The sequence below is a fragment of the Oncorhynchus masou genome, chromosome 30, assembly GCF_036934945.1.
Source record: "Oncorhynchus masou masou isolate Uvic2021 chromosome 30, UVic_Omas_1.1, whole genome shotgun sequence".
Lineage (NCBI taxonomy): Eukaryota > Metazoa > Chordata > Actinopteri > Salmoniformes > Salmonidae > Oncorhynchus > Oncorhynchus masou.
The window spans coordinates 13,595,752-13,621,560 of NC_088241.1; the positions used below are offsets into that span (position 1 = coordinate 13,595,752).

The following is a 25,809-nucleotide window of genomic DNA, read 5'->3' on the forward strand; positions in this document are numbered from 1 at the left end:
TGTAGCCAGAAATAACAGTAATCAAACATAATAAAATTGTATCATAAATTCGAAATTAAAAGGACTATTTGGCCATAAACAGTGAATATCTGAAATGTCATAGAAATATTACGTGCGTAAAACAGCGCAATTTCCAACTGACACATTATCAACACCATGCAAAGTAAAAGTCTTCTCAACCGAGGGGTCAAAAGCAAAGGAAATCTGACGTGGGGGGGCTTGCCCTCTAAATAAACTTTCGAGGGAGACGGCAGAGGGCTGAAGTCATAAGAGAGCGAGTTGGAGTCGGGGAATGAGTATTACACGCAAAACTGAAAAGAGCTTAATTAAACTGCGCATAATATTTTTGCTTTAACTGTCGACCAATGAGAGGTGCGCGACAATCAAGAGAACCAACACATTCTCACCTCATCGAAACGTGTTACTTTATTACAGTTAGGTGCTGCTGCTGCCAGTGACGCGCGCGGCTCCCAGTTTTGGTCTACTCGGTTAGATGATGGGGATGACGCGATGACCTCCTACACCCAGGGCACAATAAAGTAGCCCTCACACCTGGACGTGCGGCGAACTTCGAGAGAGTATCAGTGGAGGATACAGGAAGACAACTGAAACTGTATCAATATGCCAGCCTCGATTATATGATCTACGCTTTCTTTCTTTGAGTATTTTATTTTTCCCGCGGTGGATGATAATCTAACGGTTTGATTGTGGGAATATGCTCACTACGGATACCTGATTTGGTCTCGCTTTGTGGCACACATGAAGATTCTATTAAGGATGTTACTGTCTAAACGGCCCAGGTGTCATTGGGCCATCGTAAATCAGACATCACTCTCTGCGCAGAGCAGGGGATTCTGCTCTTTCCAGGAATAAGACAACACATTCCCTCTCAAAAAAGTGGAATCAAAGCTGCACTTTTCTGGAGGACATTGACATTGGCTATTCAAGTCATCATCTCCGGGTTACTATGCAATTACAACTGATCTCATTTGTTTTGATCTTGCACTGCATGGAATACACTGATTGTCAGCAGCACCCCTCTAGGCATCGGCAAAATAAACGTGAGTAAAGAGCGACCGCGCATGCAGTGAGTTGCTCGCGCGCACACACATGCTCCTGGTCTCTGTTCCATTCAACCCTACTTTAGTGTTGTAGTGCCTATCATACCATATGACATTCATGTAGATATATAAATAACAGAACAATATGGGTACTGAACATCTCATACTTGACAATGAAATTTGCAATGAAAGATCATAGCATGGCTTTATGAAATATGCCTATTTGGGATGGAATGCTTTTTGGTTGAGGTGGAGATGTAATAACATAGTTCTGTGGTTCAATCTCTATTACAAAAAATGAAACTTCCCATAAATTAATTTTTATAAACAATGTTGATAGGGTGGGTAGCCTATAATTTATAATATGATATAGTTTTTTAAGTAAAGCCCGCATTTATTTATAATCGAGGGCAACTCGATCAATCTAAACATGTGTTGTTATCAGATCGATATGTAATTTAAATGAATAAACTTGTATTTTAATCACTAGGCGAGACTGAGTGCCTCTGTGGAACTCACTATATTGTGTCTACAAAAGCAATAGGCGCACTTTACTCTCTGCAGCGGCCAATTTTACGCACATTTCGTCCTCAAACACACCGCAGTCAATCATTGGACTGCATGGCGTTCAACATTACATGACCCTCAGGGTTGTCATTTTCTACTGATAAAATTCAACCAGTCACTGTTCCCTGACAGTTTTCTTAGAAGTGTATTCCACAAAGCTCCGTCCGCAGTGCGCGCTGCATCCCCAAGTTCCCATCGCTCTCTAGCGGCCAGAAGCAGATAACTTTTTACGCGGCATGTCTGCCGACAAAAGTATGTTATAACTTTCTGATCTAAATGATTCATTACATACAAAGTTCACGTGAACTGTATTATATTTGCATTTCACTGATGTTATGGAATGTCTGCAGTGCTTCCTTGACAAACTCCGTGCAACACTGAGTAGGAGCTTTGAGCATGTGGCAGCGCGTGCCATCTAACCGCTGTTAGAGGATGCTGATACAGTTATCTTCTTGATTGTAATACATGTAGAATACAAGATTGTGCAACTAATATGAAAATACATGAAAGCCTGGCCATTTCCATCTTCAAAGGGCGTTCTTTTTTTGCTTACCATAACTGTGACTTTCTGTGGCGATAATATTTTGTTGTGTTGAAAAAATGGAAGAGGGAACTGTTCATATTTAGTAGGCAATTCAAACATTTTTCAGTTAGAAATTCAGAGGGGTTAGTATTTTGCATTAAGTTATTACAGTATTTCAAAGCTCTGAAGCAAAACTATCATCATATCCAAAACAAAACAAAGAAGCTCTGGTAAATCAGTAGACACTTTACTTTTTTTTTTTTTTTTTTTGCTCCCTAGATGTTCAGAGTATCAGCAGCATTGACCATGGCAGGGTTCTCCAACCCCGGTCCTGTGTATTAGTGCTGGGCTGGAACAAAAGCCAGCACTTCCAGTAGTTCTTCAGGACCAGAGTTGGAGAACTCTGCACGAAGGTATCCGTTCAGCATCTATAAATATCATGTTCTGTGTCAAGTAACTCCACAAGTCTCACCCTGTATCTTGTCAGTAGTATCATGGAGCTTGCTTTATTATTCTCTCTCTGCACTATATTGAAGTTCCAGATGAGCTTCCAGATGTGCTATTCTGCCTTAGTAGAATGGTTGAGTGTTGCATGCATCACCTGTTGCCAGGTGGATTGTTATCTGGAAAGGTAGGCTAGTAACAAACAATAGCGGTGTTTTGGGGTGCGTGTTTAACGTCTTAAGAACCACTTCAACATGATATATCATCTTCTTATCTAAACCCTACATGCCTGCATAGAAATTGTGGGTCCACATTGGTTTGTGGATGCATTCCAGATAGGCAACCTGTGGGCCTCACCTCGTGCATCGCAGCCTACTTAGCTGGTGCTAATTGAAGGAGGCCGACCCGACATATGACTATCTGTGATAGCCAGACAGAGAGAGCAGGGTGAATGAGCTCTCAGTCAGGGACCGTGACCATGCAATCAACTGGCCAAAAACAGTCCACTTCCTTCTGCCCTTGATGTATCCACAAATGAGAGATATGAATGCCTGAGAGCAAACACAAGATAGCAGAATGATTTCTAGAATAGAGGCCAGAATGATTTCTATGTTGTCTAGCCTTCATGGTACAGCCTTCACGGTACAGACCTCACGGTACAGCCTTCACGGTACAGCCTTCACGGTACAGCCTTCACGGTACAGCCGGTACAGCCTTCAGACCTCACGGTACAGCCTTCACGGTACAGCCTTCACGGTATAGACCTCACGGTACAGCCTTCACGGTACAGCCTTCACGGTACAGACCTCACGGTACAGCCTTCACGGTACAGCCTTCACGGTACAGACCTCACGGTACAGCCTTCACGGTACAGCCTTCACGGTACAGCCTTCACGGTACAGCTTCACGGTACAGACCTCACGGTACAGCCTTCACGGTATAGACCTCACGGTACAGCCTTCATGGTATAGACCTCACGGTACAGCCTTCACAGTACAGACCTCACGGTACAGCCTTCCCGGTATAGACCTCAGCCTTCATGGTACAGCCTTCACGGTATAGACCTCACGGTACAGCCTTCACGGTATAGACCTCACGGTACAGCCTTCACGGTACAGACCTCACGGTACAGCCTTCACGGTATAGACCTCACGGTACAGCCTTCACAGTACAGACCTCACGGTACAGACCTCACGGTACAGCCTTCACGGTACAGACCTCACGGTACAGCCTTCACGGTACAGCCTTCACGGTACAGACCTCACGGTACAGCCTTCACGGTACAGACCTCACGGTACAGACCTCACGGTACAGACCTCACGGTACAGCCTTCACGGTACAGACCTCACGGTACAGCCTTCACGGTACAGACCTCACGGTACAGACCTCACGGTACAGCCTTCACGGTACAGACCTCACGGTACAGCCTTCACGGTACAGACCTCACGGTACAGCCTTCACGGTACAGACCTCACGGTACAGCCTTCACGGTGTAGACCTCACGGTACAGACCTCACGGTACAGACCTCACGGTACAGACCTCACGGTACAGACCTCACGGTACAGACCTCATGCAGGAACATTTGTGTTATGGGTATGCAAGCCGCTCAATTGATGTTGGGCATTTCCATGGTAACAGAATAACGCGGAGACTCACACCATTGATTTCAACGTTTAAGAAATCATATCCACAAGGACTACTTTTAACAATTTCCACTGACGATGTTACAAAAACCCATTTCCTGGAAGAACTGTGCAGATGTAAAGTTGAGATTTTATCGTAATTCTGCTACCAAACTTTGCATCTGCACAGTTCTTCCAGAAAATGTTTAGTTTTAAAATGTCCAATGTAAATTGTTAAAATAAATCATTATGCATAGAGTTCTATCTTTGTTAAACTTTGAAATCAATGGTTTTTGTTTGGCATTCATTATAAAGATAGAAATCGGAGTATTAGCATAATTCTGTTACCATGGGGTTGCCCTGTTGTGTCAGTGCGAGCTACTGTAGGCAAGGGCAGACAAAATACCTCTGTGTTAAGGGTTCTGTGAATTAGGGGGCCTTGGCAGGAACACATGAGGGCAAATGGACAGCAGTTGTAAAGATTGCTAAGATATGTCAAACACAATCTCTGTGATCTATTGCAATCTGGCAGCTAACCCTGAAGTGAAGGAGGGAGAAAAGGCCAACAACTCACCCACGGCCCGATATGCCAGAGAACTAGGAGGATAAAACCCCTACTGCACACACTGATATGCTCCTTGCGTAGCTCTGCAGTGGTGAATACTGAGACTAGCTCTTACCATGTGTCGCAATCCCAGAAGTTACCCCTGAGATATTCCCCCTAAGAACTGATATAGGATCTGCATACCTTCCCCAAACCCTTACCTTAACCATCAAGGGAAATCATTACAAACTGACCATAGACCAGTGTCTAGCTCTAGCAGTAGCAATCCAATCTGTACTAAATGAGCTCAAAATATCTGACTCAGTGAGGTGCTCCCTGTCATTGCATCAGGTACCATGCATGCCATTCTCTGGCCTTTGACCCAGCTCTTGAGTGGACAGATGTATTACATTTTTTACCATTGTAGCATAGAAAAAAACTGCAACATTTCCTCTCTGCCCCATGGAAACATTTGTAGAATTGCTGAAAATCTGCTTTAAAACTGCCGCATTTTCTCTCCCCCATGGCAAAAGGCCATTAACTTTAAAGCTGCAAATATTTCTCTCTGCCGCCAAGAGGTGGGCCACTAAAATGTTTTGCCTGCGAGTTGGGGGGCTTAGGGTCCCCAAAACCTGCACACATTAAAGTCATTAGCCTTATGAACATAGACACTTGGTTGCAGTTTCTATGCTACAATGGTAAAAAACTGAATACATGTGCCCACTGGGCACAGAAGTCATTTCAACGTCTAGTTTTGATTTACATTTGGTTGAGATGCCAGCTAACGTGAATTCAAGTGAAACCAACCACAACAACAAAAATCACAACATAGTTGGATTTTGGTAAAAATGTGTGTAAAATAAAGTCAAAATTTACTTGCGTTGGTAACCTTTTGCAATCGGTTTTCCATGTTAATTCAACATCATCACATTTATTTTTTTGTTGTTGAAATGACAACAATGTTGATTCAACCAGTTTTTGCCCAGTGGATGATAATCAGAATTTGCGTGAAGTTATATGGCTATGATTTTATTATTTGAAGTGACATTTTATAATTACCTTCAAAAAAGCTACTGTTTCACTGTTTCTAAAAAGGTATTGTTTACCTTAAATGTTTTTAAATAAATAATGTCAATTTGTTTGGCCCGCGGCCAACCTCTCAGAATATATTTTGTCCCACCAACCCCCAAAGTTTGAGCACCCCTGGTTTACAGTAACCCAGAGCCACCCGCTAGTACCCTTTTGACATCGTGCCAAACCAAACCATAATGTGCAGGCTCAGATATGATCTTTTCACATCGTGCCAAACCAAACCATAATGTGCAGGCTCAGATATGATCTTTTCACATCGTGCCAAACCAAACCATAATGTGCAGGCTCAGATATGATCTTTTCACATCCTGCCAAACCAAACCATAATGTGCAGGCTCAGATATGATCTTTTCACATCGTGCCAAACCAAACCATAATGTGCAGGCTCAGATATGATCTTTTCACATCGTGCCAAACCAAACCATAATGTGCAGGCTCAGATATGATCTTTTCACATCGTGCCAAACCAAACCATAATGTGCAGGCTCAGATATGATCTTTTCACATCGTGCCAAACCAAACCATAATGTGCAGGCTCAGATATGATCTTTTCACATCGTGCCAAACCAAACCATAATGTGCAGGCTCAGATATGATCTTTTCACATCGTGCCAAACCAAACCATAATGTGCACGCTCAGATATGATCTTTTCACATCGTGCCAAACCAAACCATAATGTTCTGGCTCAGATATGATCTTTTAACATCGTGCCAAACCAAACCATAATGTGCAGGCTCAGATATGATCTTTTCACATCGTGCCAAACCAAACCATAATGTGCAGGCTTAGATATGATTTTTTCACATCGTGCCAAACCAAACCATAATGTGCAGGCTCAGATATGATCTTTTGACATCGTGCCAAACCAAACCATAATGTGCAGGCTCAGATATGATCTTTTCAGGCATCGTGCCAAACCAAACCATAATGTGCAGGCTCAGATATGATCTTTTCACATCGTGCCAAACCAAACCATAATGTGCAGGCTCAGATATGATCTTTTCACATCGTGCCAAACCAAACCATAATGTGCAGGCTCAGATATGATCTTTTCACATCGTGCCAAACCAAACCATAATGTGCAGGCTCAGATATGATCTTTTCACATCGTGCCAAACCAAACCATAATGTGCAGGCTCAGATATGATCTTTTCACATCGTGCCAAACCAAACCATAATGTGCAGGCTCAGATATGATCTTTTCACATCGTGCCAAACCAAACCATAATGTGCAGGCTCAGATATGATCTTTTTTCACATGCAGGCTCAGATATGATCTTTTCACATCGTGCCAAACCAAACCATAATGTGCAGGCTCAGATATGATCTTTTCACATCGTGCCAAACCAAACCATAATGTGCTCAGATATGATCTTTTCACATGTCCTTTCCTGCATGGTTCCAGCAACTAAGGAACAGTAGATGCATAACCAGGCACAATAGAGCTCAGTTCAGCTTGGATCAGTAGTGTGAAATGGATATATATTTCCTCAGTCAGGTACTCACTTGCAGCTCCTGCTGGTAGTCCTAGTATATACCCAACCTCTTCTCCTCTCAACCAGTCTGTCCTCATCTCCACCGTCCTCTGAGGTCAAGCTCTGTAATTCAACAAGAGTTGAGAGTTAAGCCACATGATATGCTGCCTACAAGTCAGTCACACATGGCTTAAATCAGCAGCAGCAGTCAGGACGCATGAGGTTTCACTTGTGCCCAGTCCAAGATGGCAGCTTATGGTAATGGAGCGCTGCTCATTTCCCCATTTGTCTGTAGACTTCTCACATACTGTGATAACACTATCCCTCCTTCAAAGACACTGTCCTACCCTGGGCATTTTATAGCCTCCTTATAGCAGAGACTAGACACATGTATGCAGGACTTTAACCTGGAGACCAACATTTTGCCACGATAATCGAGAATTTCAATAAGCATTTCTCTACGTCTTGCCATGCTTTCCACCTGGCTACCCCAACCCCGGCCAACAGCCCTCCAACCCTCGCAGCAACTGGCCCAAGCCAGTTGCTTTGTCAATCACTGTGTTCTTATCGGCAGACTCAACAGCCTTGGTTTCTCTAATGACTGCCTCGCCTGGTTCACTAACTACTTCTCAGATAGAGTTCAGTGTGTCAAATCAGAGGGCCTGTTGTCCAGACCTCTGGCAGTCTCTATGGGGGTGCCACAGAGTTAAATTCTCGGGACGACTCTTTTCTCTGTATATATCAATGATGTCGCTCTTGCTGCGGGTGATTCTTTGATCCACCTCTACGCAGACAACACCATCTTTAGACACTGTTTTAACTAACCTCCAAACGAGCTTCAATGCCATACAACACTCCTTCCGTGGCCTCCAACTGCTCTTAAATGCAAGTAAAACTAAATGCATGCTCTTCAATGCTGCTCTCATCCACCCGCCCGACTAGCATCACTACTCTGGACGGTTCTGACTTAGAATATGTGGACAACTATAAATACCTAGGTGTCTGGCTAGACTGTAAACTCTCCTTCCAGACTCATATTAAGCATCTCCAATCCAAAGTTAATTCTAGACTCGGCTTCCTATTTCGCAACAAAGCCTCCTTCACTCATGCTGTCAAACATACCCTCGTAAAACTGACTATCCCACCGATGCTTGAGTTCAGCGATGTCATTTACAAAATAGCCTCCACTCTACTCAGCAAATTGGATGCAGTCTATCACAGTGCCTTCAGTTTTGTCACCAAAGCCCCATTTACTACCCACCACTGCGACCTGTATGCTCTCGTTGGCTGGTACCTCGCTACATATTCGTTGCCAAACCCACTGGCTCCAGGTCATCTATAAGTCTTTGCTAGGTATAGCTCCACCTTATCTCAGCTCACTAGTCACCATAACAACACCCACCCGTAGCACGTGCTCCAGCAGGTATATTTCACTGGTCATCCCCAAAGCCAACAATGACTGGAACGAATTGCAAAAATAACTGAAGTTGGAGACTTATATCTCCCTCACTAACTTTAAGCGTCAGCTGTCAGAGCAGCTTACCAATTGCTGCATCTGTACACAGCCCATCTGTAAATAGCCCATCCAACCAACTACCTACCTCATCCCCATATTTGTTTTAGTTTTTCTGCTCTTTTGCACACCAGTATTTATACTTGCACATCCTCATCTACACACATATCACTCCAGTGTACATTGCTAAATTGTAATTACTTCACAAATATTGGCCTATTTATTTCCTTATCTCCTTACTTAATTTGCACACACTGTATACAGATTTTTCTATTGTGTTATTGACTGTACGTTTGTTTATTGACTGTACGTTTGTTTATCCTGCCAGGTCGCAGTTGTAAATGAGAACTTGTCCTCAACTGGCCTACCTCGTTAAATAAAGGTGAAATAAAACAAATAAAAAGAATGAAAGCTCAGCCTTTCCCTGTTTCTAACACAGTCGACCCTGTGAACTATGTGGGTTGACAGATTGGCGTATCTTCAACACGGAGCATAATGAAGATGAATTTGAGACATGTTGCAAAGTTGTCAGTGCCAGTGCCGATTACTCATCTTACTCATTTGGCTGTGTTTGCATTGTTATGGCAAACAGTTCGCTGGAGGTCTATCTGAATATTGAACATTTTGCCAAATTGTTTCGTCCTTCGTACAATGACTAAACTATACTCCGAGAATTAGAAGTGCGCAGCTTCTGCCGTCTCGTGCAAACCTTTGCATGCTTGATGTCTCATTTGATGATTTTTTCCAGCCAAGAGAGTCCACAGGCCTGCTTGTTGCCTGTCATGTTTATTATTGAGTTCTTCTATGGTCATTGTTCCCAGAAAAATCTGTAAATCTGTAGCATTTTGTCACCATCCAAACGCTTTGTTGGCTATAGTTGGATAGAAGTCATTACTTTAATACAATTCTACACAACTTAATGCACACAATTCAGAAGACTACAAACAGTTCATACAGTCTGAAGAGCTATATTTGTTTAAATGTAAGCAGTAGTTCCTCTTTATTTAATTGGCATAGAGAGAGAGAGAGAGAGAGAGAGAGAGAGAGAGAGAGAGAGAGAGAGGAGGATATGTTGACTTGTAGTGTTGGTTAACACCATCTGTCTCACTGCTGCAGTAATATATTAAAACTATAACTTGGATTGGCAATGTCGATTCTTTTAAAAACGTAGGATATCTCCATTTCCACATTAGTTCTATTGAATGTAAATGATAGTGTAACAACATGTTGAGGGATGTTCCTCTGTTCCACCGTGGTTGGTTGGTTTAGTGTGGCTGGGTGATGATGCATCTTTTGCATATTGTTAAAGTCAGATACAGTACCATGTCAGTTTAGGGACAAGCATCACGTAGGAGTGACGCCACCTGACATAAGACAATGCCTTTTGCAATGATCATGTTGTTGTCTCAGTTACTTTAGTTCAATACACGTATGTTATTATAAGGCACTCTGGGTAAGAGTCTTTGCTTAATCAATGCTTCTCATCTTTGGGTAGCAGTACCCTGTGAGGGTACCTGCCAACCTGGCCAGGAGGAGGGGATACTTCAGGCAGATCAAAATGTGATTGGGGGGGTACAGTATCCGAAACAGGTTGAAAGCCCCTGTGCTAACTGATTGTATGGTTGCGTCCCAAATGGTAACCTATTCCCTATATAGTGCATCCCAAATGGTAACCTATTCCCTATATAGTGCACTACTTCTGCAGTGCACTATAAAGTCAATGTTGTGCCATTTGAGACACATACTGTACGAAGTAAAATGTCTAAACTGACTTTTGTCCTTCTGTGCCACATCATCTCCCTCCGTCTTACCTGCAGAGAACCCAGGGGTGAGCTCAGGGTGCCAGGGAGGCTGTCTGACCTGCTCTGATTACAATGGCTGTCTGTCCTGTAAGCCCCGCCTCTTTATCTTCCTGGAGAGAAATGGGATGAGGCAGATGGGGGTGTGTCTGCCCTCCTGCCCCAGCGGTTTCTACGGCACCCGCTCGCCAGACAGAAACACATGCACAAGTAAGTTGCATGGCTATTACCAAAGACGTTTATAGCCTACCTCTACTTTTACACTAAGGGGCGGTTTACAGGGCCGGTTTACATAGACAGATTAAGTCTAGACCTAGACTTAAAAGCTATTTCAACTGAGAATCTCCATTGAACGTGCTTTTTAGTCCAGAACTAGGCTTAATCTGTGTTTTGGTGTATGTATTAAGTCTATTTGGTAGCACTACATGCCAGTCACTCCAAATACATTATTTTCTATTATTTTGTACACTAAAATCTCATAACGGGATGTGCATCGATGTGCAGCCAATTTTCCTGTTTTTTCCTGCTCATTCTAACATACTGCATGTTCAATAAATCACTTCAAGAGCAACATAATCTTGCAGGCTGTTGACTGACTGACTGGGTGTTTCAGAGTGCAGGCCGGAGTGTGATTCTTGCTTCAATAAGAACCTTTGCATGCGGTGCCGAGCGGGGTTCTATCTCCACCTGGGCAAGTGTCAGGAGAGCTGCCCAGAGAGCCTGGTCTGCAGCGACACACAAAGGGAATGTGTTCCCAGTGAGTAGAATATTAGACTGTTACGTTATTATCAAGTCCTGATGGTGTTGGTGTTAGACACGTTACAAAGAGAGGGCTAGTGTAGTGTATTAGCGTTACATATTTGTTTCTATGTCTCAATCACATGATGTAAACTGTGGAGTTAAAATAGCATATCGTATTGCATTTGGTTTTCTTAGAATGGAAGAATGCAGTTAAATGTAATTGTAAAGATCTTTGTTGTGTGTGTTGATGTGATTTGACTCCAGTGCAGGTGTAATATTATGTCTGTGTTGGTGTTTCAGAGTGTCCTGCGGACTGTGATGCCTGTCTGATCAATGACACATGTACGAGGTGCAGACCAGGCCTGTACCTGCTGCTGGGGAAGTGTCACCACGTCTGTCCAGACGAGTTTGAACCAAACGACAAACTCATGGAGTGTTCCCTTCAAGGTGAGCTCCAGAACAAGGAGGAGAGAGTGTTTACCAGTGGAGGCTGGTGGGGAAATCTGAGGATGGGCTCATTGGGCAGGAATGGAAAGGTATGGAACACATCAAACACATGGTGTGTTTAGTATCCAGCCAAAACAATAAGCCCAACCTCCGATTTAAAGTGGTACTAGCCTCCACTGGTGTTAACTTCAAATGCTTTACAGTGTCTTTGCCCTTCTATACGTGAATTTTGGTTGTGAATATCTTTGGACTCTGCCTCTTGTGTCTCCCCCTCTTTCTTAATCATTTGTGCAGTGCACTGCGCAGTGGGTGAGTGGGGCGAGTGGAGCCCCTGCTACCGGTCAGGGAAAACCTGTGGATTTAAATGGGGTGAGGAGACAAGGACCCGGGAAGTTGTCCAGTTCCCTTCCGCCTACGGAAAACCCTGTCCCCCCATCTGGGAAAAGAAAGAGTGTGTCCTCAAGAGGAGGCGATGTCCAGGTAAATACTAGAAGAACTATACGGGGATCATCAGTAGTAGGACAGGTCACTATCTCCATTGTAAATACAGTTTTAGGCTAGAGTTCCAGAACCAACTTTGTCTCTAGACTATAATCTGAAATGACTGGTCAGTCATCTGCCACTCCTCTCCTCTCCTTAAGGGACCTGAATTGTTGACTTTAAGGATATGCATTGTGGTTAGTGGATAATGGTGAAGTGCTTGTGTGTTGTTGCTCCAACGCTTCGAATCCAGACTTTACGGATTATAAAAATATGTCAAAACACTTGATTTTCCACGTAAACATTGATCTGATGATTTCTAATGAAATCAGCCCCCAAGCTCCCCAGGCCCTCGGCTCCTCAGCCTACCAGGCCCCTGCGCCCCAGGCCCTCCAGGCAGGCTTACTTACAGCACAAACACAACCCCTCAGTAGTGATTCAGCAGAAAAGTTTACTGTGAAGCAGAAACACACAGACTCCTCAAACATCCTCCCTTGGGTAGCCATGAGGCGACGAGGGGAATCAGCATTAGTTTAGACTAATAACAGCAGCTGCCAACACACACACAGATCTGAATACACACCCACATCAACTGGTCCCTTTAAAAACCATAGGCGGTCATTTGTAAAGAGTCCTGGTTGGGTTGAATCTGTCATTTAGGCTGTGAAATGTGGCCTCTGCTCCTCCCCCAGTCTGTCGTCTTTCTCTCTTTCTCCCCTTTTTCTCCACCCTGCTGATACTCTCTCTTGCACACCCAAAGACAACACACCACCCCTCCTTCCCCCTGAATGGGGCTCCTGTTCCACTGTCCCGTGGTGGAGTGGAGGGCTTAGTGTGGAGTCGGTGCTGTGTTGATCCGCCTGGCGGGCCTGAGCGGGGTGGAGGCAGGCCAGAGCTGTGGGTGGGTAGGTGGGTGGGTGCGTGTTACACACTGCAGGCCGAGGCCTGGTTATCACACACACACACACACACACACACACACACACACACACACACACACACACACGGTTATCGACCTTGCCCCTGCGTGTGATTACCCAGCTGCTTCCCCCGGGTCGGCCGGCCGGCTCCTGGAACATCCAGTGAGCAGAGCTAATTATCTGCTCTGGCGCGTCCCCTCGCCTCCGTGTTTACGTTCCGCATACGCCACGGGGTCACTGGTCCGACCTCCGCCAGCTCGCACTAATCCCCACCAGCCCCTCAGACACTGATACATCCTCCTCCCTCTATCCCTTCACCCCTCCATCTTCCCTCCATTGCTCCCCAAGGGCCTCCGTCCATCCCCAGACCAGGTTTATTTGTTATTTCTCCAGCCTCGTCTTTCTCTAGGAAGAGCTCTCTCTTTTTTTCTATCTCGTCTTTTCTCCCCCTGCCTCATTTCTCACCGGTCTCTTTTCTCACCTGCTCTCACTCTTTTTTTCTATCTCGTCTTTTCTCCCCCTGCCTCATTTCTCACCGGTCTTTTTCTCATCTGCCTCTTTTCTCCCCCTTCCTCTTTTCTCCCCCCCCCTGCCTCTTTTCTCACCTTCCTCTTTTCTCCCCCTGCCTCTTTTCTCACTGTCCTCTTTTCTCACCTGCCTCTTTTCTCCCCCTTCCTCTTTTATCACCTGCCTCTTTTCTCACCTGCCTCTTTTCTCCCCCTTCCTCTTTTCTCCCCCTGCTTCTTTTCTCCCCTTGTCTCTTTTCTCACCTTCCTCTTTTCTCACATTTCTCTTTTCTCCCCCTTCCTCTTTTCTCCCCCTGCTTCTTTTCTCCACCTGCCTCTTTTTTCCCCCTGCTTCTTTTCTCCCCCAGCTTCTTTTCTCCCCCTGCCTCTTTTCTCCCCCTGCCTCTTTTCTCCCCCTGCTTCTTTTCTCCCCCTGCCTCTTTTCTCCCCCTGCCTCTTTTCTCCCCTGCCTCTTTTCTCACCTTCCTCTTTTCTCACCTGCCTCTTTTCTCCCCCTTCCTCTTTTCTCACCTGCCTCTTTTCTCACCTTCCTCTTTTCCCACCTGCCTCTTTTCTCCCCCTTCCTCTTTTCTCCCCCTGCTTCTTTTCTCCCCTTGTCTCTTTTCTCACCTTTCTCTTTTCTCCCCCTTCCTCTTTTCTCCCCCTGCTTCTTTTCTCCCCCTGCCTCTTTTCTCCCCCTGCCTCTTTTCTCCCCCTGGCTCTTTTCTCCCCCTGCTTCTTTTCTCCCCTGCCTCTTTTCTCCCCTGCTTCTTTTCTCCCCCTGCCTCTTTTCTCCCCCTGCCTCTTTTCTCCCCCTGACCCCTTTTCTCACCTTCCTCTTTTCTCACCTGCCTCTTTTCTCCCCCTTCCTATTTTCTCACCTGCCTCTTTTCTCACCTTCCTCTTTTCTCACCTGCCTCTTTTCTCCCCTTCCTCTTTTCTCCCCCTGCTTCTTTTCTCCCCCTGCCTCTTTTCTCCCCCTGTCTTTTTTCTCACCTTTCTATTTTCTCCCCCTTCCTCTTTTCTCCCCCTGCTTCTTTTCTCCACCTGCCTCTTTTCTCCCCCTGCTTCTTTTCTCCCCCTGCCTCTTTTCTCCCCCTGCCTCTTTTCTCCCCCTGCCCTTTTCTCCCCCTGCTCCTTTTCTCCCCCTGCCTCTTTTCTCCCCCTGCCTCTTTTCTCCCCCTGCTTCTTTTCTCCCCCTGCCTCTTTTCTCCCCCTGCCTCTCTCTCTTCCCCGCTCCCTCCAGCTCTCCCTAATGGCTGTTGTTTTCTAACTTCTTCTCTTATGGCTCTCTCCATCAGTCTTTTCTGTTTTTAAACAGAACGTTGTAACCTCCATGTCACCCCCAGTCCTCCCCCTCCTTATGAATCAGAGAGCAGGAACTCTCAATATGAATCAAGGAGGTTTACGCTCCTTATCCACAAAAATGACAACAGGAGCTGGACTTTAAACAGGTCCAGTACATAGAGAAATATGGAATGTCACTGAATGAATCAGGGTGCAAGAACTCTCACTTTCACTCTTCCTCTTTAACACAACTCTGATTTGGCCGTTTCATCTCTAGTAAGCTCTGTTGAGCTACAGTAGTCAGAGGTGTCATGTCTTTTCAGTGTACAGTGTCCTCCTCCCCTCCTTCAACATGCTTGGTGGTCGTAAATGTTTACATACATGTCCTTGCCCACCTGCCTGCTGTCTCCTTTGTGTTTACAATGTTGGCTAATTTGTCCTCCAAACCACCGTTCCCCTATCTATCTAACCCAGCTAGAAGGTAGCCCCCTCCAGTACCCCAGTGAGGGGGAGCAGGACAGGTGTCCCGTAGCCTTCAAAGCTCTGGGCATTTCTCCTGTGGGACAGCCCAGAGCCTTTAATCCCAGCCTGGCTCCCACCAAAAGCCCCCTGGATGACAGTGTGCCTGCCATGGAGGAGGTTGCCCCCTCTACGTCATTATACTAATTATGCTCCTGCACATCCCCTCTCTGACAGCGGGCCAAACTGTATCCCCGCATGCACACACAGGCACCCTAACACTCCAGTGAAGAGTGCTGAGCACTGAGCAGCATGATGTCTAGTACTTTATGTAACCAATGCACTGTAGGGTTATCAGTGTAAATGCACTGCATAGGAGTGTGTGTTGGAGGGTGATCCGAGAGACAATTTCAGCTGTTTTCTTACACTCACCTCTCTCTCTTTACTTTTCTTTCTCTGTCTATCTCTCCCCGTTTCACAACAACTCTATGTTAAAATTGTAAATAATCAATGCCAGATGACAGTTCACTTGCATAAACTCTTGTGAAGTTGCAACACTTTTGAAAGCTGTCCTTAGTTACAGTAATCTTATAATCCAGCTCTGTTGATATTACTTTTACAGTCATTCTATTTTACAGTTTATATAAACCACATGCCTGAACCTGATCATACTTAATGTGGACACACGTCTCATCAAAATATTAGTTTTACAATAGCCGCACCCCCATACACACACACACACACACACAAAAACCATCCCAAAAAACACTGCCAGTCATCCACTGTAGTGTAGCGGTAATGACCATGCTGGTAAGAATGTGCTAAATCTCAGTTGAGAGTGTTTTAATTCAAGTGTCTCCTTCGGGTCCACTGCATCGCTGGACAGTTTATAGAATTCATAGACACAGTTCAGACAGACAAAAGCCTTCTCTGAAAAACATACCCAGTAATCACCTCAACACGAGCCCAGATGAAGTTGTGGCTTGGGTTTTAGGAAACCCAGAGATTATGACTAAGCCGCTTATCTTTAAATGGTTATGACAAACAAAACAATGTGTGTAGAGGGGACTTCCTGTGTTGAAAGAGCCAGAGGTGGGGTGGGATGGGGGGGGGGGGGGGGGGCGGAGTCAGATTCAGAATGCTGCTCATCTCTTTCTCTCTCTGTCATTCTCTCTGTAAATAATCCTCTCTCATTCTCTCTCTCATTCTCTGTCTGTGTGTGTGTCTCCCTCTAGCTCCCTGTCTCTCTCTGTGTGTCTCTCTCGCTATCTTCCTGTCTTAAACAACACAATGTAACTCCAAGTCAATCACACTTCTGTGAAATCAAACTGTCCACTTAGGAAGCAACACTGATTGACAATAAATGTCACATGCTGTTGTGCAAATGGAATAGACAGCAGGTGGAAATTATAGGCAATTAGCAAAACACCCTCAATAAAGGAGTGGTTCTGCAGGTGGTGACCACAGACCACTTCTCAGTTCCTATGCTTCCTGGCTGATGTTTTGGTGACTTTTGAATGCTGGCGGTGCTTTCACTCTAGTGGTAGCATGAGATGGAGTCTACAACCCACACAAGTGGCTCAGGTTGTGTAGCTCATCCAGGATGGCACATCAATGCGAGCTGTGGCAAGAAGGTTTGCTGTGTCTGTCAGCGTAGTGTACAGAGCATGGAGGCGCTACCAGGAGACAGGCCAGTACATCAGGAGACGTGGAGGAGGCCGTAGGAGGGCAACAACCCAGCAGCAGGACCACTACCTCTGCCTTTGTGCAAGGAGGAGCAGGAGGAACACTGCCAGAGCCCTGCAAAATGACCTCCAGCAGGCCACAAATGTGCATGTGTCTGCTCAAACGGTCAGAAACAGACTCCATGAGTGTGGTATGAGGGCCTGACGTCCACAGGTGGGGGTTGTGCTTACAGCCCAACACCGTGCAGGACGTTTGGCATTTGCCAGAGAACACCAAGATTGGCAAATTCGCCACTGGCGCCCTGTGCTCTTCACAGATGAAAGCAGGTTCACACTGAGCACGTGACAGACGTGACAGAGTCTGGAGACGCCGTGGAGAATGTTCTGCTGCCTGCAACATCCTCCAGCATGACCGGTTTGGCGGTGGGTCAGTCATGGTGTGGGGTGGCATTTCTTTGGGGGGCCGCACAGCCCTCCATGTGCTCGCCAGAGGTAGCCTGACTGCCATTAGGTACCGAGATGAGATCCTCAGACCCCTTGTGAGACCATATGCTGGTGCAGTTGGCCCTGGGTTCCTCCTAATGCAAGACAATGCTTGACCTCATGTGGCTGGAGTGTGTCAGCAGTTCCTGCAAGAGGAAGGCATTGATGCTATTGACTGGCCCGCCCGTTCCCCAGACCTGAATCCAATTGAGGACATCATGTCTCGCTCCATCCACCAACAGACTGCACCACAGACTGTCCAGGAGTTGACGGATGTTTTAGTCCAGATCTGAGAGGAGATCCCTCAGGAGACCATCCGCCACCTCATCAGGAGCATGCCCAGGCGTTGTAGGGAGGTCATACAGGCACGTGGAGGCCACACACACTACTGAGTCTCATTTTGACTTGTTTAAAGGACATTACATCAAAGTTGAATCAGCCTGTAGTGTGGTTTTCCACTTTAATTTTGAGTGTGACTCCAAATCCAGACCTCCATGGGTTGATAAATTTGATTTCCATTGATAATTTTTGTGTGATTTTGTTGTCAGCACATTCAACTATGTAAATAAAAAAGTATTTAATAAGAATATTTCATTCATTCAGATCTATGATGTGTTATTTTAGTGTTCCCTTAATTTTTTTTAGCAGTATATATATATATATATATATATGTGTGTGTGTGTCTCTCTTTCTATCCCTCTGTCTCTCTCTGTGTGTCTCTGTCTCTCTGAGTATCTCTCTCTGTCTCCCTATCTCCTTGTATCTCTTTCTATCTCCCTGTCTCTATAGGTGTGTCTCTCTCTATCTCCCTGTCTCTCCTTGTTTCTCTATCTATCTCACTGTCTCTCTGTCTCCATCTCTCTCTCTGTGTGTGTCTCTATCTCTGTCCCTCTGAGTGTCTCTGTCTCCCTGTCATTTTCTCTTTCTCCCTGTCTCTCTGGGTGTGTCTCTCTCTATCTCATTGTTTCTCTATCTATCTCACTGTCTCTCTGTGTCTCTCTCTCTGTCTCCCTCTATCTCTGTGTGTGTATCTCTCTCTATATCCCTGTCTCCCTGTCTCTCTCTCTCTCCTTGTTGTTCTATCTATCTCACTATCTCTCTGTGTCTCTCTCTGTCTCCCTCTCAATTCAATTCAATTCAAGGGGATTTATTGGCATGGGAAATGTGTTAACATTGCCAAAGCAAGTGAGGTAGATAATATACAAATATGGGTTGTATTTACAATGGTGTTTGTTCTTCACTGGTTGCCCTTTTCTTGTGGCAAGAGGTCACAAATCTTGGTGCTGTGATGGCACACTGTGGAATTTCACCCAGTAGATATGAGGGTTTATCAAAATTGGGTTTGTTCTCGAATTCTTTGTGGATCTGTGTAATCTGAGGGAAATATGTATCTCTAATATGGTCATACATTGGGAAGGAGGCTAGGAAGTGCAGCTTAGTTTCCACCTCATTTTTGGGCAGTGTGCACATAGCTTGTCTTCTCTTGAGAGCCATGTCTGCCTAAAGCGGCCTATGTACAGGCTCACTGAGTCTGTACATAGTCAAAGCAGTCCTTAAGTTTGGATCAGTCACAGTGGTCAGGTATTCTGCCACTGTGTACTCTCTGTTTAGGGCCATACAGCATTCTAGTTTGCTCTGTTTTTGTTTGTTTTTGTTAATTCTTTCCAATGTGTCAAGTAAATATCTATTTGTTTTCTCATGATTTGGTTGGGTCTAATTGTGCTGCTGTCCTGGGGCTCTGTGGGATGTTTGTGTTTGTGAACAGAGCCCCAGGACCAGCTTGCTTAGGGAACTCTTCTCCAGGTTAATCTCTTTGTAGGTGATGGCTTTGTTATGGAAGGTTTGGGAATAGCTTCCTTTTAAGTGGTTTTAGAATTTAACAGCTCTTTTCTTGATTTTGATAATTAGCGGGTATCGGCCTAATTCTGCTCTGCATGCATTATTTGGTGTTCTACGTTGTACACGGAGGATATTTTTGCAGAATTCTGCACGCAGAGTCTCAATTTGGTGTTTGTCCCATTTTGTGAATTCTTGGTTGGGGAGCGGACCCCAGACCTCACAACCATAAAGGGCAATGGGTTCTATGACTGATTCAAGTATTTTTAGCCAGATCCTAATTGGTATGTTGAATTTTATGTTCCTTTTGATGGCATAGAATGCCCTTCTTGCCTTGTCTCTCAGATCGTTTAGGCCAAGGTATGTATAGTTTTTGTGTGCTCTAGAGCAACGGTGTCTAGATGGAATTTGTATTTGTGGTCCTGACGACTGGACCTTTTTTGGAACACCATTATTTTGGTCTTACTGAGATGTACTGTCAGGGCCCAGGTCTGGCAGAATCTGTGCAGAATATCTAGGTGCTGCTGTATGCCCTCCTTGGTTGGTGACAGAAGCATCAGATCATCAACAAACAGTAGACATTTGACTTCAGATTCTAGTAGGGTGAGGCCGGGTGCTGCAGACTTTTCTAGTGTCCGCACCAATTCGTTGATATATATGTTGAAGAGGGTGGGGCTTAAGCTGCATCCCTGTCTGACCCCATGGGCCTGTGGGAAGAAATGTGTGTGTGTTTGTGTGCATGGATTTTATAATATCGTATGTTTTACCTCCCAACACCACTTTCAATCAATTTGTATAGCAGACCCTCATGCAAAATTGAGTCGAAGGCTTTTTTGAAATCAACAAAGCATAAGAAGACTTTGCATTTGGTTTGGTTTGTTTGTTTGTCAATTATGGTATGCAGGGTGTATACATGGTCTGTTGTACGGTAATTTGGTAAAAAGCCAATTTGACATTTGCTCACTGAGGAAATGTACGAGTCTGCTGTTAATAATAATGCAGAAGGTTTTTCCCAAGGTAGCTGTTGACGCATATCCCACAGTAGTTATTGGGGTCAACTTTGTCTCCACTTTTGTGGATTGGGGTGATCTGTCCTTGGTTCCAAATATTGGTGAAGATTCCAGAGTTAAGGATGATGTTAAAGAGATTTAGTATAGCCAATTGGAATTTGTTGTCTGTATATTTGATCATTTCATTGAGAATACCATCAACACCACATGCCTTTTTTGGGTTGGAAGATTTGTATTTTGTCCTGTAGCTCATTGAAGGTAATTGGAGAATCCAGTGGGTTCTGGTAGTCTTTAATAGTTGATTCTCTGTGTGTGTGTGTCTAACTCCATCTCTCTGTCTCCCTGTCTCTCTCTCGATCTCCCTGTCTCTCTGGGTGTCTCTCTCTATCTCCCTGTCTCTCTGAGTGTCTCTGTCACCCTCTCTCTCTCTCTCTCTCTCTCTCTCTGTGTCTCTCTATCATTATTTCTCTCTCTATCATTCTCTCGCTCTGTCACGCTCTTGCTCTCTGTGTCTCTGTTCCAGTCTCTCTCTCACTATCTAGTTATCTCTTGCTCTCACTTTCTCTCTATCCCTCTCTACACCCCCATCCATTGTTTGGACCCTACACTCCTGCTGCAACCCACCAAAGCCCTTTCTATAATGCCTCTTTCACACTGCACTATACACACACACCATATAAACACACACACATGCCATAAACACACACTGGACACACACACACCCTACAATCTGCCTGGCCTTGTGGGATGTATGGGCCTCTCCTCCTCTCCAGCCCTGAGCTCAGATAGTTCAGATACAGATTACGACTGGGGAGAGCTAGCACCAGTGCCAGCACCAGTTTTGTCTCACCTTTGAGGCTGGTGGGCTTTCATTATTCCTTCCGCCCAGAGCCAGAGAAGACTAAACAGAGTTGGATGGTAGGGCCCTATATCGCACTGGCTGGACCCCAGGAATGTGTGGGTCAGCGTTGGGCTGGCATGCGCTGCGAGCCCTTCTCTGCCTGGTCAGGATGGAGCGGAGGTCAGAGCACGGCTGGGCTGATTAATGGACACAGGCTGAAGGGGGGCCAGGGGGAGAGAGGGGCTCCGTGCCTACCTCAGCAGTTTCGCAATCCTGCTGCTTACACATGGACAGCACAACACGAATAGGGCCAGTTTCAATCTGTTGATCTGTCTTTTCTCTCTCTCTCGCTCTCTCTCTCTCGCTCTCTGGGGGGTGTTTGATATTAATGATGTGGGGCTTTTCAGCTTCCAGTGGTAAACTCTACAACATTCCATGATATGTATTTGTTTATGAGATGGCGAAAGAGCAGATAAACTGAAGTTTATTTAAAGGCTTTCTATTTTTGACAAAGCCTATCAGAGGAGAATTGCAACAGCTGAACTAAACCTTGCTCACAGGGTGTGGCCAATGTCTGTGATGCAAGGCTGACCTCTAGTGGTGAATAGGGGGAACATGTTTGTACTGTGCCATATTACAGTTGCTCCCTGGACAGCCAGCAGGTATATGATCAAGACAAGAGCACACTGATAAATTGGTGTGCAAAAGAGACATCATCATCACCATCAACATCATCGTCACACCCATCCTCTCTTCATATTCATCTTATTCTGTATATCCTCATCTGATAGTGCATCTCCTGCCATGACCCTCAACCAGCTCTCTGTGTAAAATCATGTAGATCACTTGAAAATACAACAGAAATCATTATAAAGAGAGATTGAGCTGTTGACTAACAAGTGTTTTCTGTTCTGTGTTTTTTTTCCATCTCTAGGGCAAGGCAAGGGGAGGAAGGGTGAGCGGCGGGGCGAAAGGAGAAATCGGGACAACCGCCGGGACAAGGACAGCCAGGGGGGAGGCCGGCGGGAGAGGAAGAAGGACAGAGAGAGGGAGAGAGGGGAGGCAGGTGACCGGGAGGACTCTGAGAACAGGAACAAGACAGAGCAAAGACGCCGGAGAGGCCAAAACAGAGATCCTGTTCTCTCACCTGAGGGGGCAGGTCCTGAACAGTAACAGAGCCTGGAGGAGCCCTCTCACTCCACCCCCTCTTTGTCACCCTCGCCCCCTCAACTCCTTGCTGAAGGGGTGCTGCTGCTACCTGTATTATTTAAATATATACTGTATATGCACAAGAGAGATGGGGTCACTCGATCGGGCCACTACAGACTCTAAGGACTTCTCCCCTACATACCTACCTACCTACCCCCCTCCACCACACACCACTGAGAGGCCGCCTCCCCCTTCCTGTCCTGTCCTCTAGTTTCACCATACCAGAGAGAACCAAGACTGCTGTTGATTGGACGGGAATGTACAAAACTGCTCTTGTGATTGGATGGGACTGTACAGAGAGGAGAGCAGTGAGACATTGAAATGTGACAGTATGGGGATGATGATGTGTTTGTCATTGGAAGTCGGGACAATGTAAATGCTTGTTGAATCGGTTATTTAAAAGGCACCCGCCCAGTTAAAAACAAACTTTGTGTCTTGGTTTCAATGTAGGTTTAATTTGTGACATTATGTAGAATTGTTGTTGTTGTTTAAATGTCTTTTTGTTTTTGTTTGTTGTTTTTTGCTGAGTAAATTATCATGAGATATCAGTAACAGAAAGACAGACAGTCAGATGTGGTTACTGCATCCAGATGTATAGTAAACATGAGACAAACTGACTGAATTGATTTTGTGACAGAATGAGGAACAGACCCCAGTGTTTTCCTCCCAACTTATTATTGGTCATGTTTGTTCAGAAGCATCCTGGACAAAGTGCTAGTTTGCCTATCTGTGTAAGCAGGATCTGTGCTTTCACTAAAGCCACCTGAGCAGAAATCAAAAGCATCTGTATGTCAAATAAACTATAATGGGTTTGTACTTGTCTTTGTTTTTCATTTGTTATCTTTGGGCAATATTTTTGGTATATCAGATTGTTCTGGCAATTCTCACATTTTTTAATTTGTATCAGAAACCATTTGGGGGAAATCATTATAAAATTGGACAATTCCGAAAAAATATTTATATTTCAGAATCAAGACATAATCCATATTTTAGAGCACTCGATAAGGAGTATAATGACACCACGATGTTGTCTTTATCATGTACAGTTAACGGATCATAGGGTCTTACAGGGGACATCTATAGGTCTAAAAGGGACGAATTGGCCACTTTCATCCCCCCCAAATTGTTTGTGATTACAAATCTAAAAAACATATCAAACATCTTTACTCACATATGAAGCTAGAACAATCGGAGATTCGGGACACGCTGGCATGAAATCGCGCCTTTATTATTTGTCAACTACTCAATAAACACTCTCCGTTGACCTGCCTTTCTAATTTCAGATTCACTGTTGCTTAGTTTTTGCAAGTCTTTTGAAAATATATCCATCCTCAACACAGTTGTTTGTAAGTTTATATAGGCCTTCACATAATTTGCATTAAATAGATGGTCATAGACAGTCAAAGAACTGTCAGTGACATGCTGAATCAAACCCACCACAACCTTACTTACCCTTATTCATCACTCCAATTCCATTACATTACACTGAGCCATTAGTATGTCCCGTTTAGCCTTGTGTGGGGAATGGCCCGACGCTTCGACCCCGGACAAATGCTCTATCGAAACGCAAATACCGTATCGGAAACATTTGGAATTTAACTTTCATATAATAGAGAAATATTTTATTATATCCAAAAGATGCACTTACTGTACGCAGTTTAGGACAGTTGCAACCAGTTGTATTTTGAGAAATACATGCTATCCAGTCGGAAATGTGGAATGGAATGGACCAATGGAAATGAGAGCGCGAGATGAGAGGATATGTGGTAGTGGAGGTGGTGTGAAAACAGCCAGTTGCAACTTTGCAAAACTGCTCACAGTAAGTGTATATTTTGTATTTAATAATAATAAAATTGAAATAATCTTTCTCGCTTACATGAAAATGAAGTTCCAGAGGTTTATAAAACCGTATTGCTAGAAGGATTAATAACGTTTCTTAACATTAAAACAGTGTTGGGATTGTAGTCATTGATCCAGCTGTTGTCCATACATTCAATTGAGAACTGAAGGGCTGGGTACACTGTAACCAAATATTGTTCAGTAACTGGTTCCACAGACTTTTTTTGTTTGTTGGTTTACTCAACTTTTCATTTTTCATTTTCCAACATGAGAAAACGTAGGCAAAAATTCAGTCAACTTAAAATGTGTTTCCTCCATTTTGTCTAATATGTGTGAACTAGAAAAGTATTATTATACCAACAGAAAGAGGCTGTGGAAATAACTACAGGCACAGTGTTTTAATGTATATATCTGACAGCTGATTACATTGTGCATGTTCATTTAAACAGTAATTGGTATTCAAACTCATAACCTCTTGATTCACAGCATACCAATTTTCCCTCTATGCCACCACATCTGTGTCAATAACATAGTTGACATATATGATTGCATTGTGCATGTTAATTTCTACAGTAATCACCTGGGATTTGAACTCACAACCTCTTGGTTCATAGCGTTCCAAACTTCCTGCCATCGTTAACGGATTCGACTGTATTTTAGGGGATGACTGCCTTTGTTCATTCCAAGATCCTAAAGATAGTTTTAATCTATCTGGCTCATCATTTTACTTTTATCTACAATTTAGGTCTGCCGTTAGGGCTCATGGTGTTCCTTGGCAGTCAGCTTTGACGCTACATCCTATTGCCAATTTTTTTGAGTTTAAGATCGAAACAAAGGGTTGCCAAAATGTATAATTTATTTACTATAAACTTCTTATAAACCTCTTCCTCTCTATACTCAGTGGAATAGAGCCTTTCCGGGTTTGGATCAATGCTTTATTTGGGACCCCGTGTAGTCTAATATTCAACAATCGTCTCGGTATCCTGATCACCAACGGATCCATTATCATTTTGTACACAAACTCCTCGTAAACTGTATCATATAAAACATTTTAATGATGCTTCCTGTACATTGTGCCATCTTAATGAACCTGGTGCCTTTATACACATGGTTTGGGAATGCCGTCTGGTATCTATATTCTTGGATTAAATAGCTTTGAATTTGGCCACTGTTGTCAGAAAATATTCCTGCATCTCCCTTTGTTTTACTTTGAAATGATGTATCTGTTTTTCATTTATCTCTATGTCAGAAGTGCATTCTTCTCGCTGGCCTAACGCCTGCAAAAAAAAAAGGATTGCAGCACGATGGAAGCCTCCACACACTCTCTATCCGTCAATCGATCCTCACTTTTTTGAATGTAAGTTATATGGAGCATTCATCTTCTCGCATTCATGGAGCTAAAGAAGACAATGAACCAATGGCTG

General features: G+C 44.4%; 1 protein-coding gene across 1 annotated transcript; it reads left to right on the forward strand.

Annotated features, from left to right (window-relative positions):
- Positions 1-251: 251 nt before the first annotated feature.
- On the forward strand, positions 252-23,362 carry LOC135522087 (R-spondin-3-like). The gene is made up of 6 exons (XM_064948013.1): positions 252-1,061; positions 10,661-10,852; positions 11,256-11,399; positions 11,684-11,830; positions 12,125-12,310; positions 22,272-23,362. Exons 1-6 carry the CDS (start codon positions 968-970, stop codon positions 22,508-22,510), a joined length of 1,002 nt encoding a protein of 333 aa, XP_064804085.1. The 5' UTR covers positions 252-967; the 3' UTR covers positions 22,511-23,362.
- The last annotated feature ends 2,447 nt before the right edge of the window (positions 23,363-25,809 follow it).